Source organism: Poecilia formosa, unplaced genomic scaffold, assembly GCF_000485575.1.
Source record: "Poecilia formosa unplaced genomic scaffold, Poecilia_formosa-5.1.2 Scaffold142, whole genome shotgun sequence".
Classification (NCBI taxonomy): domain Eukaryota; kingdom Metazoa; phylum Chordata; class Actinopteri; order Cyprinodontiformes; family Poeciliidae; genus Poecilia; species Poecilia formosa.
The window spans coordinates 1,090,754-1,107,348 of NW_006800081.1; the positions used below are offsets into that span (position 1 = coordinate 1,090,754).

General features: G+C 38.7%; 1 protein-coding gene across 6 annotated transcripts in view; it reads left to right on the top strand.

Moving 5' to 3' along the window:
• Positions 1-16,595, top strand: part of LOC103145453 (voltage-dependent T-type calcium channel subunit alpha-1I) — a 164,058-nt gene that overhangs the window by 65,288 nt on the left and 82,175 nt on the right. For all 6 annotated transcript variants that reach the window (XM_016676850.1, XM_016676848.1, XM_007562899.2 and 3 more), the window contains one exon: positions 15,763-15,874. In XM_016676850.1, coding sequence (XP_016532336.1) covers positions 15,763-15,874 — 112 coding nt within the window. The remainder of the gene's footprint in view (positions 1-15,762; positions 15,875-16,595) is intronic.

Consider the following 16,595-nt stretch of genomic DNA (forward strand, 5'->3'; position numbering starts at 1 on the left):
TCAGGTGGTAATTAATAAAGACAGGAACATTGGCTCTCCTGCTGTGCTAGCATGCCTACGAGGAACTTGCCACCGATTGAAGCCCTCACAAGAACTGGAGACAGAGAAACCTCTTTCAGACAAAACATGCGATCGATCAAATAGTAGATCTCTGGTTAAAAGATCCCCACCCCAATTTTCTGTGTCCTATTTTTACTGAACTTTTACCTGAAGCAAGCACTATGCATAATTGAGTCTTTCTTTTTCTGCTTCATTTCAGTAGTGAAGAAAATGTTCATTAAAATTTCAGTAGCCTTATAAGGACAGAAATAAAAGGCTTGAGCAGAAAGAGTGGGGGGAAACACTTGGTGGACTTGAAAGCACTTGGAAACATAAAGTACTTGAAAACACGAACTGAACAAAGTTAACTTGCTTACTTTATGAAGAATCGCAAGATAGAGCGACGACGGCCACGTTCAAGGCTTAGTCTGCTACCAGGTTGCACAAAAGATGGATATTATTCAAATGATAAAGCCTTTTAGACAGATATGCTTTTTAAATCGCACTGCAATCAAATACTGTGATCTGTGATGTTAGAGATTATCCGCATTTACAGTACTTTGTAACCACATCCGTAGCACTTCAATTTTTGCAGGTTTTGTCGTGATATGTCTGCAAACGTTGGTGTGTTTTACCAGGATCTTATCCGATGGACGGAAACACACTCTTGTATGATCCTGAGGTGGTGGGGGGACATGATGGAAACGTTTCAGTTTTGTTTTTTATTGATTTTGGCAAAACGTTAAATGGGTGAAATATGAACTAACATTACCTTTAGGCACTACACTAATGGTGATGACTGCGTCATGCTGTGGGGACGTTTTCCTTTAGCAGGGATAGATACATTTGTTATTTAGGAAATTGTTGGAGGTAAATAATGGGCAGTGGGATTTTTCTTTTAACTGTGTCAGTTAAAACATCCCTTACAATTTGTACCTTGTTGAAATATCAGCAAAATCTAATTATCCAAAAATCCCAATCTGAGCATAATTCACTCCTAACACAGCAGGAGGTTGGTCTTGCATTTTGCCATATATTATCTGGACCTGTTAGAAGCATTTGAAGAAACATTTTCTTCTTTCTACATTTTATTTTCATGATTGTTTTGGTAAAAAAGGGGTATTATTTACTCTTTTCAGAGAAAAGAAGTGGAATCTAACATAAAAAAATGACCTTAAAACCCAAGTAACCTGATGAACTTGATGGTCATGTGTGCGTAGGGGTCCGTTTAGCCCTAATCCCATTGTGAATCAGATGCTGAGACGGAGAAGATGGAGGTCAGCTAGAGGTCTTGAAAACCAATTAAATGATAAAAGAAAAAGAAGTTATCATGAGTTTGTTTCCTGTCTCAGAAGTTAGAAAATTATTTAAATAGATCGATGTAGAGAAGATTGTAGGTTCACAAGAGGAAAAAAAAAGCCCTTAAGAGACAGAAAGGGGTGATTGGATGCATAATGTATAGCATGTGTTTTGTGGTATCTAGCTATTATTTTAGTGTACTGGGTTTTAGCTTCAGGAATAAATATTTCACTTATATTTGATGTAATCTGAGTGATAGCAATAGGGCATTTCCATGGATACTATAAAAAGGCAAGGGCAGTAATTGTTGGAGGTAAAAAAAAATAAAAATCAGCAATAGAAGTATTAAAAACAGATCACATGCTAAACAGAACTTCAAAAACCTCCAATGTTAACTCGAGACATGTCTTGAAAAAAGATATATAATTCCACGACTCCAAAGTAAAGCTGCTTTAATGGTATATTTTTTCCCCCTCTGGATTTAAGGATTTCATTCAAAAATGTACGAAGCATAAAGAAGGGGTTTAATCTGTCAGTCGTGTCAGCTGTCAGTGACTCTACATATTTGAGCTGCTAAATTTTAATAAGGAAGGTGGAACTCCACGCTTTACTGTTTGGGACTAGTGAGACAAGGACAGGAAATGAGCTGCCACAACAATTCACTGTTACTTCATGATGAGTTCAGATGTACTCACAGATTGAAGTAAGGGAGCAGTGTGTGTTCGCTACCACTGTTCAGCACTTATAGTGCAATCTTGGATACATATAAGTATGTGACTACAAATCTACAATTTGTCTGCTTTTCACTACATAGATTTACCATTCATGTACGTAACATAGACATAATTACATTTTGGACCCTTAATTCTGTCCATGGAGGACGTTTCTCATTGTTGCATAGAGCTGCTGGTTTCTCTGCAATTCGCTAAGATACAATTATCCAAATATTAATGGGTTTGTCTTAATAGTTTGTTGTAAATTATGTGCACTTGCATTGGTCTGATGCATTAGCAATCCACTCTGATAAAACAGTGCAAAAATGGCTGAAAGCCTCAAACTAGCATAACATCTGTCCCCATCAGTAGCGTCTGCAAACTTAAGCAATAGCTGAGTTGCAGTTAATTTATATTTATGGATTATGCATGACAAGTGAAATTCAAGTTTGTTTGAGGAGACAGCTCTGCTGACAAATAGTGAAATTACCGGAGGAGCATAACAGCAGGTCACACCCCTTCACCTCTTTGCTGTACGATGAGCCTCGGAAAAAAAAGTGGATCACTGACTTAATAACCCTTTTGGTTTTTAGTGTTTCTCCTGCTCGATCTCTCCTCTGCTCCGCGTCACCTCGTTCGTCAGCTGCGCCTCTCTCAGCTTGTTTGCTCTGGTTTCATGAAACACCTGTGAAGCTCAGGGATACAGTCACAATTAGAGCCACGTGCTCAGGGAGCCACACCAAATCACGGAGAAATCGATTGCCAGAAGGAGAAGGACGGAAAGAGGAGAGGAAAACCTGACGCTTCAAGTCTGTGAGGTTTAAAGAGCAGGCAAATTTAGCCGGTGTAGCTAAAACAAATAGGACGGTCCACATTGTAGTTCACGGCATCCCAACTCCAAACCATAAAGCTGTTGGAGTTTTCATTCTTAACGTATAAAACCTTAAGAAAACTGTAAAAACTCAACCTCTTTAATTCCAGCTAGAGCCCATCTGGTCTCGTTTCCTTTCTTTGAGCCCTCGATCCCTTTCCCCCCCCCCTCTGTGTTTGTAACAAAGATCATGTCAGCCCATTAGACCCATGTTGAAATATGGATGAAGAGATGAGAGAGACTAAGGCTTACAGCTCTCCTCTCAACTTGATCCACTTCATCCCCATCTCCTCTCTCTGATCTCTGTCAGTCCTCTGTCTGCTCAGAGTCAGGACTGTGTTCTTTGCACGGATCAGCCACACTGTTACAAACACTTACTGAGGCGGTGGATGGTATCGTGGAATCGATCGTACTCTGAAAGACTGACACAAACCAACCGGCACTCGTCGCAAACACGCGGCTTCCAGTTATTTCACGTTGCACCATCTGCTTAACTCTAGCATTGTTAATTTCTTTTTGAATTGGTATTTGAAAAGATGCAAAACGCCTTTCATCAAAAATGCCATTACATTTCACATTATTTGTGAGCAAAGTGTTGCAGTCGATGATCACCTTTTTCATCACTGGTTGTCTTTGTTTTCTAAACATTAAAAAAGTTAATTTTAACTGCAGTATTCTAAAGATAATTTCAGCAGACAGACTGTATACGCATTTCCTTGAAAAATATAATGAAATAACCTAAAATAGGAAGAGAACTGTGGAGCTCCACAAGTCTGGTTCAATGCAAGAAGATGTTTTGCAAGTGTGCCTTGCAAATTACTTAAATACGTTTCTGAAAAAAATCTCAGATTTTAAAGTCTGGAAAGCCGATCCCGTTTTACTGCCTCCAGTCTTCCGTAACTCATAGGATTTCCACAGATTAGGGATAAGATTGAGGTTGCATGAGGTGAAATGGGATTCAGCCTAAGTCGTATAACTATCCAGAATATTCCCTTTGTTCATGAGAAAACAGTGCTGACTTCTTCTAATATCACAGAGTCTGGTTCTTTGGAAAAGCAATGTCAAAGGACCCCTTCCTCCAGATCAATAGGAAAAGAGGTTAAAGGCTCTTGAGCTTCTAGTGCCCTATTCTGCAAAAGAAAATGCTACTACTGGCCTTTTTTTTTTTAAGATTTCTATTTTAGTGTGATATGAAACATATTCTGTACATTAACTTTTCAGCCTATTTATGTTTTTTTTTTTTTTATTTACTCAACATTTGCCTCCCATCTGATTGCAGTTCAGTATTTGATTATCAATGTTGTCACAGATGTTTCTGTGGAACGTGAATCAGAATTATTCACTGAAAATTCGCGTTTTGGGGGACGCTGTCGTGAGGCATATCTAAAATAGTAGAATGACAATGTGGCATTGGGAAGCTGAAAATTATTGACATTGGCAGTTCTAAGCTTTTCTGGAGAGGATCAGTATAGCAGTTATAGATCCCAGCTAAAATACGCAAACCTCTGGAATTGGTGTATTTTAGCAATTCACCTGCAAATTGCTAAGATATTGGTGTGGACTATATACAGTTCATAATAAGAACAGTTGGAGTAATTATGTGAAACATCTCAGTTGACATCAGTCAGTTGACTAGCGATTTGATCTGCAAGTAATTTGTGATTAACAGACCAAGTACCGACTGAAATTCAGATGAATTTTTCCTCTATGCAATAAATGCATCAAAAGTAAGAACTCTAGTTTTGGTTCATAAATGATTCAACCAGCTTCATCTTTTAAGTCACTTCTTTTTTTTTTACAATTCTTAAAATCAGATAAAGTTCAGGGACTCTGACGCAAAAATTAACATAGTCTTAAAATGTATTAATTTTCTGTTGGATTAAAAGAGGTCAAAATAATAATTATTTTTCTCTTTTATGTACTCTCGTCCTTTTAGAAAAAAAAAAAAAAATTGTAATCAGACCAAATTGGAATTGGCAGCTCAGAAAGAGAAAGTTGATCTGCACATCTCTGACATGATGTGCCAGTCGTAGCTTAAAGGAACGCACATAAAAAGTAGGCTTTAAGCACACTTTGTGACTCAAACATCCTTTTATATGCTTCGCTAAGAACTTTTTTTTTGTTGTTGTTCTTCCAGAGGTAGAGGATAAATGAGTCAGATGATAAAGAGGAAATAAGAAAAGAAGGTTGTTCAAGGGGACATTATCAGATTATCAGATCCAATTATCAGAGATATCTGCAAGGTTTTCATGACATTAGTTCCATCAATGCCAAGAGCTCTGCTGCTGGTTTTTTGTTTTTCCTTCTGAGTCCTCGCGTCTCTCAGTCATGTTTCACAGCACAAGCGGACAATGTCCAGAGCTGCTCCTCTGACATTCACTTCATGTCACAGCAGCTGTAAGGAGGTGGGGAAGTGGTGGAGAGATCACAGAGCAGATGGCACCACCGCACGAGATCAGTCGAGTTGTTATGAAAAACTAAAGAGGTTCAAAATGCTCTTGAGCTTTGAGGCCCAAGCCGCAGGATTGTCACAAGCATATCTTCAAAACCCGTAACTTATTATTCACAACATAACTTTCTCACAAGGACATGTATATTTATGTTTTTTTTTTTGTTTTTTTGTTTTTCTTGAGAATGACTAACAGACAGAAGGACAGGTGGCAGGAGGGAAGCTGAGGGTTGCTGAGGATGGTCGCTTGTCAGATCACAGTCTGAGAGGTCCCTGGAGATGTTGGCAGCACAGTCCTGTCATCACATTTCTTTATCATCCCCTCGCTCTCCTTTCCTTATGTTTCCAGCTGTCTCACCCAGTATCGAATTCGAATCGAGCCGTGCGCACGCTGCAAGCGACGCTGTCTGGTTTACCACACCCTGGAAATGCTTCAGTCTTTATCGTCTCTCTGCCTCTTTCAAAATTCTGAGCTCATTTCTACCACAATCGCATTGTTCCCTCGCTGGGTTTACGTTGGTATCCCTCTGTCTGTCTTTCGCTCTATCTTCCTGAGTCATGTTCTTCCTCTATCTGGCTTCCTCTTCCTCACTCGCGCACGCAGGGCAGACGGGCACAGAATGCATCAGCTTATATTTCCCATGGTATCTGCAATACATTCTGCCTCACTAGGAGCAGCAATGTACTGGAGCACGGCACCTGCTGTGCACAGCTGATATGAGGGGAGAGATAACACACGCGCGCGCGCAAACAGCCGCGCAGAGCCCACGAGCTTTCATAAACCGGATGGAAAATGTAATCCTCGTATGTCTGTAAATGCACATGCGCAACAAAACTAGAAATTTAAACACAATTACCAGCAGCATGGAAAAGGAGCTAATCCCTTTAGAAATGGCATCATTTCATTTTCAAACTATCATAATATTAGATTTTTTTTAATTATTATTATTATTATTCCAGGGAAACTAAGCTTTCCTATTGTCATCATAACATGAAATATCGTATTTTAATATGGCGACGCCACCCAGCAAAAGTTGCTAGTGTGGAACTTGAACAGCGATACAACGTTGAAGATTTAGAACAATTATACAATAATAATCTTTGAGGTTTATATTTTATGCAGTTCCTTGTGAAAGTATTCATACATCTTCAACCACAAAGTTTAGGGAGTGTCATTGGAGTTTTACGTAAAAGAGCAACACCAAGTAGCACATAATTGTGAAGTGTTAGGATACAGTGATTTTAAAATGTGCTACAACCCCTACAGTCCAAGTCAATACTTAAGAATAGGCTCTATTAACTAATTAGGTAATTGATATATTTATAGGTATCAAAATAGAAATGCACGCCATATTTATGAGGTTTTATACCGATTTTAAACATTTTCGTGTTTAAAATATGAAAAGCACAAAAAGTTTTTGCATTGTAATAACTTTGTCTACAGTATAACATGTTTAAAAATGTTTTAAATGTAATTCACTTTGAATTGAAAAGAAATATCTGCAGCTTCTAAAGCAAAAGCATCAAGGTGAAATAAAAAGGTAACAGGAAAATAGTCTTTTTGTGTGGTGTATTCCAAAACAGTGTGCAAAAAGAATATATATTTTTTTTAACGATTCTAACATGATAAATTGTAGATCTTCAAGAAGTATGAGTATTTTACACCAAATTACTTTTTGTAAGTTCACAATCTGTTTGCAGATTAAAGCTGCTTATTATTGCGCCCAGTCTTCCTTGAAGGAAGAGGCTAAATATTGAATCCTCACAGAGGTAGAAGAACAACCACAGTGCAAACAGCTGAAGGCATGAAAGATTCATTAAAGCAGTTTGGAAAAAAAAAAAAAGCAAAGCAGGCCAGAGTTCTTAAAAATGACCGAATGACTTAGAGAGAATTGTTTACACACCGATACGGTTGAATTGAATCTTGTATATATAAAGAAAAAACACAAAATGCATCAAACCCCGATCTTAAACAGTCTCTATCTGCCTATAGGTTTTCCTGTAGTCCTGTTCACAGTGAATCAGTTTTCTTCCGATGCTCTAAATGTTTAATGGTGTTTAACAAAAGGCATGAATTACTACTATACATTCAGTGGAGTGTGTGTCTTTGCTATCAGAACTTTTTAGAGCAGGTAACCTTTTCCAATGTTTTATGACCCTGTAATTCATAAAACATGTCTGCTCCCGGGGCTTTGGTTAAAGGCTTGTTTTGAGATGTGGTGAAAATACTAAAAAGTGCAAGGTTAGTCTGGGAGTTTGAGTCTGTCCTCGTTTTCACACGCTAGCGTGTCATTTGCCTCAGTAGTTTGGGCATTAGCACTTCATGCTGTGCTTTTGTTGCAGTTTTGCAGGCACTAAACAGATCACAGGGTTAATTATTAAATTACTCTTTCTTGTTTTCTGTAACGAGGCCTCTCTCCTGAGTGTTTTCCTTTCCTTTTGAATTACATTTGCCCTTGCCAAAACAGAACCCAGGCGCTGTCTTCCAAACTATGTTTTCATCTAGAGCGTTATTGTTAAACATCTCTGCACCTTGTACGAAGTGAGAGTAAAAGGTTTATTTCGTTTTTTTTGTTGTTGTTTTTTTAAAGATTTTAATATTTGTTCATATTAATTACTTCATGCAGTCAATCAAGCAATAGTTGCAAGTCAGAAAACAGTGGAATTTGCCCCTTTTTTTTCAATTTTTTGCTAACTACAAACACCAATAGAACTTGTTCACAAATGAATATTTCACATCACCATATGTGCCACTGGCCTAACAAGCTTCAGATCAGCAGAAGTGCTAGCAAATATTTTATACCTGCAACTTTCACCACCTTCCCTATGTGCATAGCCGTATTAGATAAAAATAAAAATAAAAATCTGAGGCCGCTGTGTAAGACCAGACTCTCCCAGTTACAATTATGATTTAATGGGTTTTTGTTAAATTCCAGACTGATAACTAAGAAAACAAAGGGAGCGTACGTGTGGCTTAATGTTCTGCGTAAAGGTTTTTGATTTAAATTTGAACCCTTGTGATTTTACTATAATAATAAGAACATTACTGTGATGTTAGTTTGTGTTTTTGAAGCATTTCATGAATAGTTTGGTGGAAGTCGGTGTTGAGGACGCCTCGTTGGGTAAAAACTGCAGGGTTGCGACTTTTGAAAATATTTAAAGTTCCAAACTTTCAGTCAACATTTAGAAAGCAATTTTAAAAAGTGTTGGACAAATTATTTTTGGACAAAAACATTTTAGGTAGGGCAGCTTGTTCTAAAGTTCCTTTTTCTGACTTTCAGCAAACTTTTTTTTTTTTTTAAATACATATTGTTCAGTAAAACTCATTCTGTCTTTACCTTTTTGTTTTTAATGTAGATCCTCGGACCTGGATAACATTTTGTTTTGAATAACATTAACCTCATCTGTTGTAGCCAGCCCCAAATCCCGACTGAGCTGTTAACGAAATATATGTTTTTTTGCTGCAAGAAATAAGGGCGATTTGGAATCAAATGTGTTTACTGCAGCACTTTTAGCTTAAATAAGGTCTGTTCCTACAGACTGCCAATGTGTTACTAAGTAAAGATACATTTTAGTGTTTGTGTAAGTATGCAAAAATTGAACCCATCGAATGTCTAATGGTGTTTTGATAGCAAGCGGGGTAATGTGGGTCTGTCCTCCGAGGGAAACTTTTCGAAAAACGAATGGAAATGTGAACATTGTATTTGCTGAGACAAGCATAGCAGCACTTACAGGACCTTTGCTTCAAGCTTTTAGGATGGAGCTAGTTTAGCAGGGGAGCTTTTACCCCACTGTAATGCAGAGGGAAGGGCTTTGTTGTGAACAGTGTGAGCATAGCCTCCTGTCATTATTAAAGGTTAACTGTAAGCACTTGCACAGCTGGATGCACAGATACAGTAACACTGAACATGCAATTTTCTTTTGGTTTGCAACTTTCTTGTTATTAGTATATGAGGGATTGCAGTTGATGGAAAGGTTAAATCGTGACACAAACAGAGAAGAAGAAGAAGAAGAAGAGCGAGGACTTAACATAGAACTGAAGAGATTAAAAAAAAAAAAAAAAAGCTGGCAAGCTCTAAAGAAGGACGGACAGAGCAACATCAGCACCAAGCCAAGATCCAGGAAAGCAGCTGCTCTGCCACACAGGAAGACGCGCTGATCAACTTTCCAACAAGACACTAGAAAATTAAGGGGGATAAAACGAGCGACGTGAGCTGAGTTAGGCAGGTGGGGAGCTCCTTGGCAACTCGCCTTACTCGCGCATTACTTAGGGGGAATGCAGATAAGAGAGTGACAAGGAGAGAGGCAAGGGCAAAACACAGTATTATGAAGTGTTTGATGTCAACAGAGGGCCAGCTACCGTCTGCATCAGCCTGAACGTCGGTCAGCAGAGACGACGCCAAACTGCAGCGACGGCTCCTTCCTCCAGCAGCTGGGACTCTCTTCAACGAGCCTTTTGCGCATTTTGCTGAAGTTGTCGTCCACGTTGCCACTGTAGCTCTTTATAAGGTGACAAAAAAATAAATAAATAAATATTTGAAGAAATGTACCCGTTTGATGGAACCGCAGCCATCCTTGAAAAATGTCGGTGGATGAGTTCATGTATGACCGCCTGTCTGTTGTCGGGTGTTTTCAATGCTTTTCTTTAGTGTTTTTTTTTTTGTTTTTTTTTTTAAGCAAGAGACAGCCACAAGTCCTGGTGTGTGCTGGGACGACATGCGAGCATGTGTGACTATGTGTAACAGCGTGTGACCCATCATGCTGAGTTCTCATTAGGAGAAGAGGCAGGGACAGGCTTCAGCGCCACAGTGAGAAGCTAGATGTCATTTTAATTCAGTTTCAATGGGACTGATCCCGAGGGGATTCACAGGAACGCATGTACAAGTGCATGGACTCGGATACTGTACACGGCTGCGGAGAGGCGCAGAACGCCGTCTGAAAGGCCTAACTTTGAGTCGTGCCGACGTGGCATTAAGCAAAAGCGTTCTCGTTTATGTTTAATGCATCCAAATGCTCTCATTAGGATGCCCTGGGTGAAGCCCCGCAGGAGCAGATGCAGACTATATGTTTTAAAAATGTATTACAATTTTACTTCGTATTTTAACATTTATGTAAACTACTTTTTCGTCCGCCACTCCTGCAGTAGTAGGACTGCAGACAAAATGCTTTTAGTGCTCGTCTGTTTTTATTTTTGCTAAACTGCAAATCATTTTTTTGCACTTCAGCAGGTTAGATTAGGCCTGGTTGTCTCAGGCTCATGTGCCTTATTTAGTAAACCTCACTGAAATTACAGCACATAGTGTGCAAACATTTTTATGTTTTCAATGAGAATGTTTCTCAAATGTGCCAGGATTTCAAACTGGCTTGTGTTGAATACTGGTAATGCTTTCAGCATAAAAAGAATGTGGCTTTCAGAAGTATATCCTGCTCTGTTAGATAAAATGAGACCATAGTAAATCCACTTAACCCCTTTTACCAGAATAAGACCGACGTTATCCCTCATATCCTGAAAAGACTGGATGTCTACAGTAACTACTGCTGCATTTCCAGTTTGTCTTTCATTTGCAATACTTTTAAGGAACAGTTGCTATTAAAAATGCACTCCTATTTAATTCAAAAATAACCTCTACCAACAATTACAGTCCATTTCCCATAGTTTTTCCTCTTTCCATTGACGGCTCCAAAGTCTTTCCCTCACCCCAAGTTAAGAGTCAGGGTGTTCTTCCTGTTAAATCCCAATCTTCTATGTCTCACGTTAATAATACGACTCAGTGTGCAAATTTTTATCAACCCAACACATGTATCCACCTTGCTGTTCCCTCTGCTTGCCTCAGCACCATGAGGAGCAGAGCTTTCTGCTGCTCTGCTCCCAAACTTTGGAACTTCCTCCCACCAGACATCTGGAGCGTTGATGTTCTTCCCTGTTTAAATCCAGATTACAACCCACCTGTTAGGCTGCTTTCTCCTTCTGATTGTTGTTTTAACTTTCATTTGTAAAGCGACATTTTGTATCATGAATAGGGTTTGTAAATAAACTGTATTGCTATATAAAAAAATAATAATAATAATTTAATTTCACTGAAACAGAAACCGTTGTGTTGCAGGATGAGCTTTTTTTTTTTTTTTTTCTCAGAACAACCCTTTTCACTGTTAGTGATGTGAGAGCATGAAATTCAAATCGTTCCTGATGATTCAGATCCAAAGACTTTCCGTTCATGTCTCGCTTAAACGTTTTACAAGAAATATTTTCACAATAATCTCATATGATACAAGCTGTTTGCTGACTTCAGCTGCAGACAAGCTTTCTCCAGAATCACACCAGAGAGCGATAATGTGACCATATTTTATACTCGGTCAGATGCTGAACTGGTGACGCTGATCTAAGTCACCCACATCAAATGTGAGATTGTATGAATCATGAGCGCTGGTAGGTCTGAAGCATGGGAAACTCCGTTCTCCTTCATGTACATCTTTGCCTCGTTGCTGTGTGTACGTACAACGCTCTTAAAAACGGATTTGATTCCTTTCGGATTTAGCATTAAAAATGAAGAGGTTTTTTTTTTTAAGTCTGACTGAAATGTATTTAAAAAGCATGACTTTAACCAAGCTTTTCCCATCGTGAAAACCCTTCACGTTGATATCTGACAGTGTATATTGTCCGATAAACATCTTAGGAAGGGATATTACCGTGGACTGCCAAAAAATGCTTCTGAATATGCTGTAATTTTATTAAGAATAGTTTTGAGAGATGTTAGTGTTGAGTATTAAAAACTTACAAGAGAAAGGTTTTAGTTAGACTGTTTCTTTGCTGTTTTAATTCACTGTTTAACAACTAGTTGTTTGCATCAAACATTTGAGAGAAAAGTCTTAAACCCATAAATTGGGTTTCCAAAGACTTTTAGAAGCCATAATATTTCAGCTGGTGAAATATTTTACAGATCATCTAAATTATTAGCTCTGAATCCGGTGAAGCGTTTTGATGCTTGGAGTTGGGCGAGGCAAAGCATTTTACTTGTGCAGCACAAGGCGATTCAAAGAGTTTTACATGATTAAAGGAAAAAATAAAACAACAAACAAGCAAAAACATGACATTGCAACTGTAAAGTAAAGGAAAATGATGACAGGTTGAAAAACATACTTCGGTTTATAGTGTTCCAGTAATTAATCGAATGCACCTCGAAACAAATGGATCTTAACTTTGGTTTAAAAGGAACTCAGCGTTTCAGCATTTCTGTAGATCTCTGAAACTTTGCTAAGTTCACTGGAGAAACTAAATGCTGCTTATTTAATGTTTGGGTCCTGTTGAGGCATTTAGACCTTTGATGCTAGAAATGATCTGCAGTCGATAGAAGGCCGGCTTTGTTATCGTCTTTGTGTGTCTCTGGATGATCAGACCTGAGTCTATCACAACACCCCACATCCAGTAAGAAACACAATACATTTCAGGAAGAAATTCATTCAGGTAATAAATTAGTTCTGTGCACAAAGCTCAATGTTTTTGACTCAAATTATTATTACTTTTCTCTACAATCCTTCACTGCATTCTTAAGGCAAGAAAACGAATCCCCTGGAGTTCATCACAGAGGTAAACAGAAAGAACCAGAGACAGAAAGCCGGGATTTTGAAATGTTTTGTCAAAAAGCGAGAGGGTGAGCTTGATAAGGTCAGAAAGCTCCGTAAAGAAAAAATAGGTTTAAAGAGAAGGGCAAGTGTCTGACAAAATGTGTACTGACGCAGAGAGACAGGCGTAGGAATAGGTGGAGACATGGAGAAGAAGAGAAGAGAAAAGATGAGAAGTGAATGAAGACAGAGAGGAGGCCCTGTCTGTGTCCTAAGAAGATTAGATGGCATGGAGAGAGAGGGGGGAAAGATGTCATGCTAATGACAGAAAAAAAGAAAAACACACAAACATCTTCGGTTTCGCACGGATAAGTTTCTGGGTGGGAAACAGTTTGAACTCGGTAGCTTCACACAGACCGCACTAATTAAAAACTGAACCTCAAAGGCATCGCTTTCTTCCTTTATTTCTCTGCAAATCACCGCCGTCGAAGTCGGCGAGCGCCGGCCCCGGCACGACGAGGGAGGGAGAGGGGACAACATGGCTGCACATTGGCTGCAGCGCTGTGGAATCATCTGGGTGTGAGTCAGACGCCTGCTGCCTCGCTCCCCGGGGAGGGAAAGGTCCGGGGTCATTATGACAAAGAAAGTGAACTCAAACCAGTGCTGAGTCACTTCACATGTCAGAGCAGATACCGTAAGGTTTAATAAGGTGGAAGTGGGGATCACGTTCAGGTGTGAAAGGTGTAAGAAAAAGGAGGGGAGGAATGTGCGTTTTACCCGGCCTTGCTGCAAAATATTCAGAGCCACTGCAGAGACAGTTCAGGGTCTAACTCACCTACTGTGTATGTAAGTGTTAAATTTTGGAGCTTAAGAGGAACGAGTACTTGTTCTGACGGCATCGGGTATCACATATCTCTGGTGTTTTTTTGTGCTTGCTCATGGTTGAGGATTTATAAACATAAAACCTCAGGGCAGGGCCTCGGCTAACGGTGTACTGGTGCTAAACATCTGTTTAAAAATGCACATACATTTTCGGTGACTGATTTTGCATTGCCTGTTGAAGTATCATGTATTCTGAACAGTTTTGTTTTGTGCCATGAGGGCAAAATTGTCCATCATTTCCTTGGAAATAATAGAAAATGGAAGTAGAAAAAGGAAAAGAGTGAAATGCTGTGAGCCAGGAAAATCAAAGTCATTTCGAGAGACGAACAGGAAAAAAAAAAAACTAACCTAAAGGGAATTAAGGACACTTATTTAAAAGGAAGGTATTGGTTGTTAGATAAGAAAACACGAACAAGAAGGCAGACAGACATTTTATGAAACATATTGTCCAGATATTTTTGTTTCTCATTTCTCTGTTACTCCAGAGGAAAGTGGCAAAGATAAAACTGAAACGATAGAGGAGAAAGGATAGAGAGAGCAAGATCCAGACACATTACCAGAAAAGAATCCCCTCAAAAATAAACATTCTTTAAACAACAAAGTGCAAGGATAAAGGGTAAAAATGTTTTCACTATGCGTGTGTTTGTGTCTGTGGTGCTAACGACCTAAATTGCAAGGAAAAAATAAATAAATAAAACTCTCCTCAGTGTCTAATGGACACTGAGCGTCACCAAAGTTGCAGATTTTTGGTGATGCTGCAAAGAACTAACAGTTGGAAGCTAAAAATTAAAAGAGCTGAAACCTTGGAGAGTTTTAAAGTGGATTTTGGTGATTATAATGCACACACATCTGTCTCTCCTTATGTATGCATAATCAATGCATGTATCACGTGGAGACATTTCATTTCATTAACTTAACAAAGTTATTTTGTGATGAGGCTTCCAGAAATCGTCTGCTGCACTCGCAGTTTATGCATCTGTAGTTACTTTTAAGCAGGACAGTCAATAGAATAGAGCAGAATAAAATAAAATAAAATAGAATAAAGCATGCATTTAAACAAAAATGAAAATAGAATTAAAGTAGCTGAGAAAGTTACTCAGAAAAAGAAAAGGAAGAAGACAAGCAATAAGGGATGACACTGCTACTTTTAAGTATTTAAATATGTTTTAAATCATTTGGTGTGACTTGTGAAATACATATAAAGTCAAATATGCATTAATAGTTCTTAAAATGTCTATGTACTTTGTAATAAATTCACATAAACAAGTCATAAGGAATACAAATCATTTTCACAGGTTTCACTTTAAGGAAAATACGATGGTGCAGAAATGTTAGGCAAGTCCTGCTCACCATTATCAAGTACTTTAAAAATATGTACATTTAAAAAAGACTTTTCGTCAGAAGTGAGAGGAAGTGATAAAAATGGCTGGTGCTTTTGACTCTGTTAAACATTGAGTAATGCAATGCTGCCCCTCCCCTACCTAATGCGGACAGTCAGCTGAATAAAACAAGGCTTTTACAAAACACTTTTCCCTAATTTATCAAATTAACAAATTGAACTATAAGGCAGCTCTGTTATAAAGCTCCACCTGGTCGGCATGTATGTTGTGGTTTAGTCAAGGTTAAAGTTTGTCATGCAGCGAGAATCTCAGTTTGACCTGCGACCGGTAATTATACATCATGTTCAGCAAAATGGCGCACTGTATACATTAAGGATAAAGGAATACACATTCTTTCATTTTTAACAATCTTCATTGAACAAAAATGAATGAAGGTGACAAGGAAGTTATATTATATTATATTAAATTATGGAGTTTTAGAGGGAGGTTTTAAGATTTAATTGCCCGACTCTAACTCAACCTCGTGTTTTACCCCTCCAGGATGAACTGAAATGTTTGTTGCACGTTTTCCTGTCCTGCCACGCTCCTTAACTCCAGCTATGTCAGCACGTGGTTCGAGAGGATTAGCATCATGGTGATCCTGCTCAACTGCGTGACGCTTGGCATGTACCAGCCCTGCGAGAACATCGACTGCACCTCGGACCGCTGTCAGATACTCCAGGTGAGGCAGACCTTTGTGTGTGAGTGACGACGTGTAATCACACTGAGGGAGACGTAGAACAAAACATCCAATTACAGAAAACGCACTCCGCTTTTTGTTGGCATTCTTCAAGCTGTGATGGAAAAACACACTTCAGATAGATTTTTTTTTTTCCCCCCTCCTGGAATGTTTATATTTTCTCCATCCTCTGAGGAGGGAATTGGGGCTTTGTTTGTGTTAATAAAGTCTTGCAGAGCGGCATTCTGCATTTTTTTTTTTTGTCACCTGTTGAGAGGAGGAAGCACTTTTGAGAGAGTGTTTGTGGAGATTCTCAAATGGCACAAGTGGCATTTGAGAACATTCACTTGAGATCCAGATTTACCTGCAGGCTTTTCCTAATCTAATCTAAGCCATTATAATAAACTCCAAAAGTCTGGTAGCATCTGTGCTGAGCGTTAGCTAATCTAAAGCAACAGATTTCCCCATACTCTGTTTTTTGTTTCAACACCTGACACTTCCTATGCTCCGTGGATCCCAGATATTAACAGCTGTAGTGAAATAATGCAGCTGGCTAACTTCTTAATTATAATCGCACACATAATGGAAAACAGTTAATCTCATTCTCATTGTGGCTTTCCTTTTATATTTGCTTCATTATTGCTTGTTTATATGACGATATGGAAAAATTGTTAATGGCAGTTAAAGTAACCAACAGGTTTCTATTGATTCCTATATGACATAT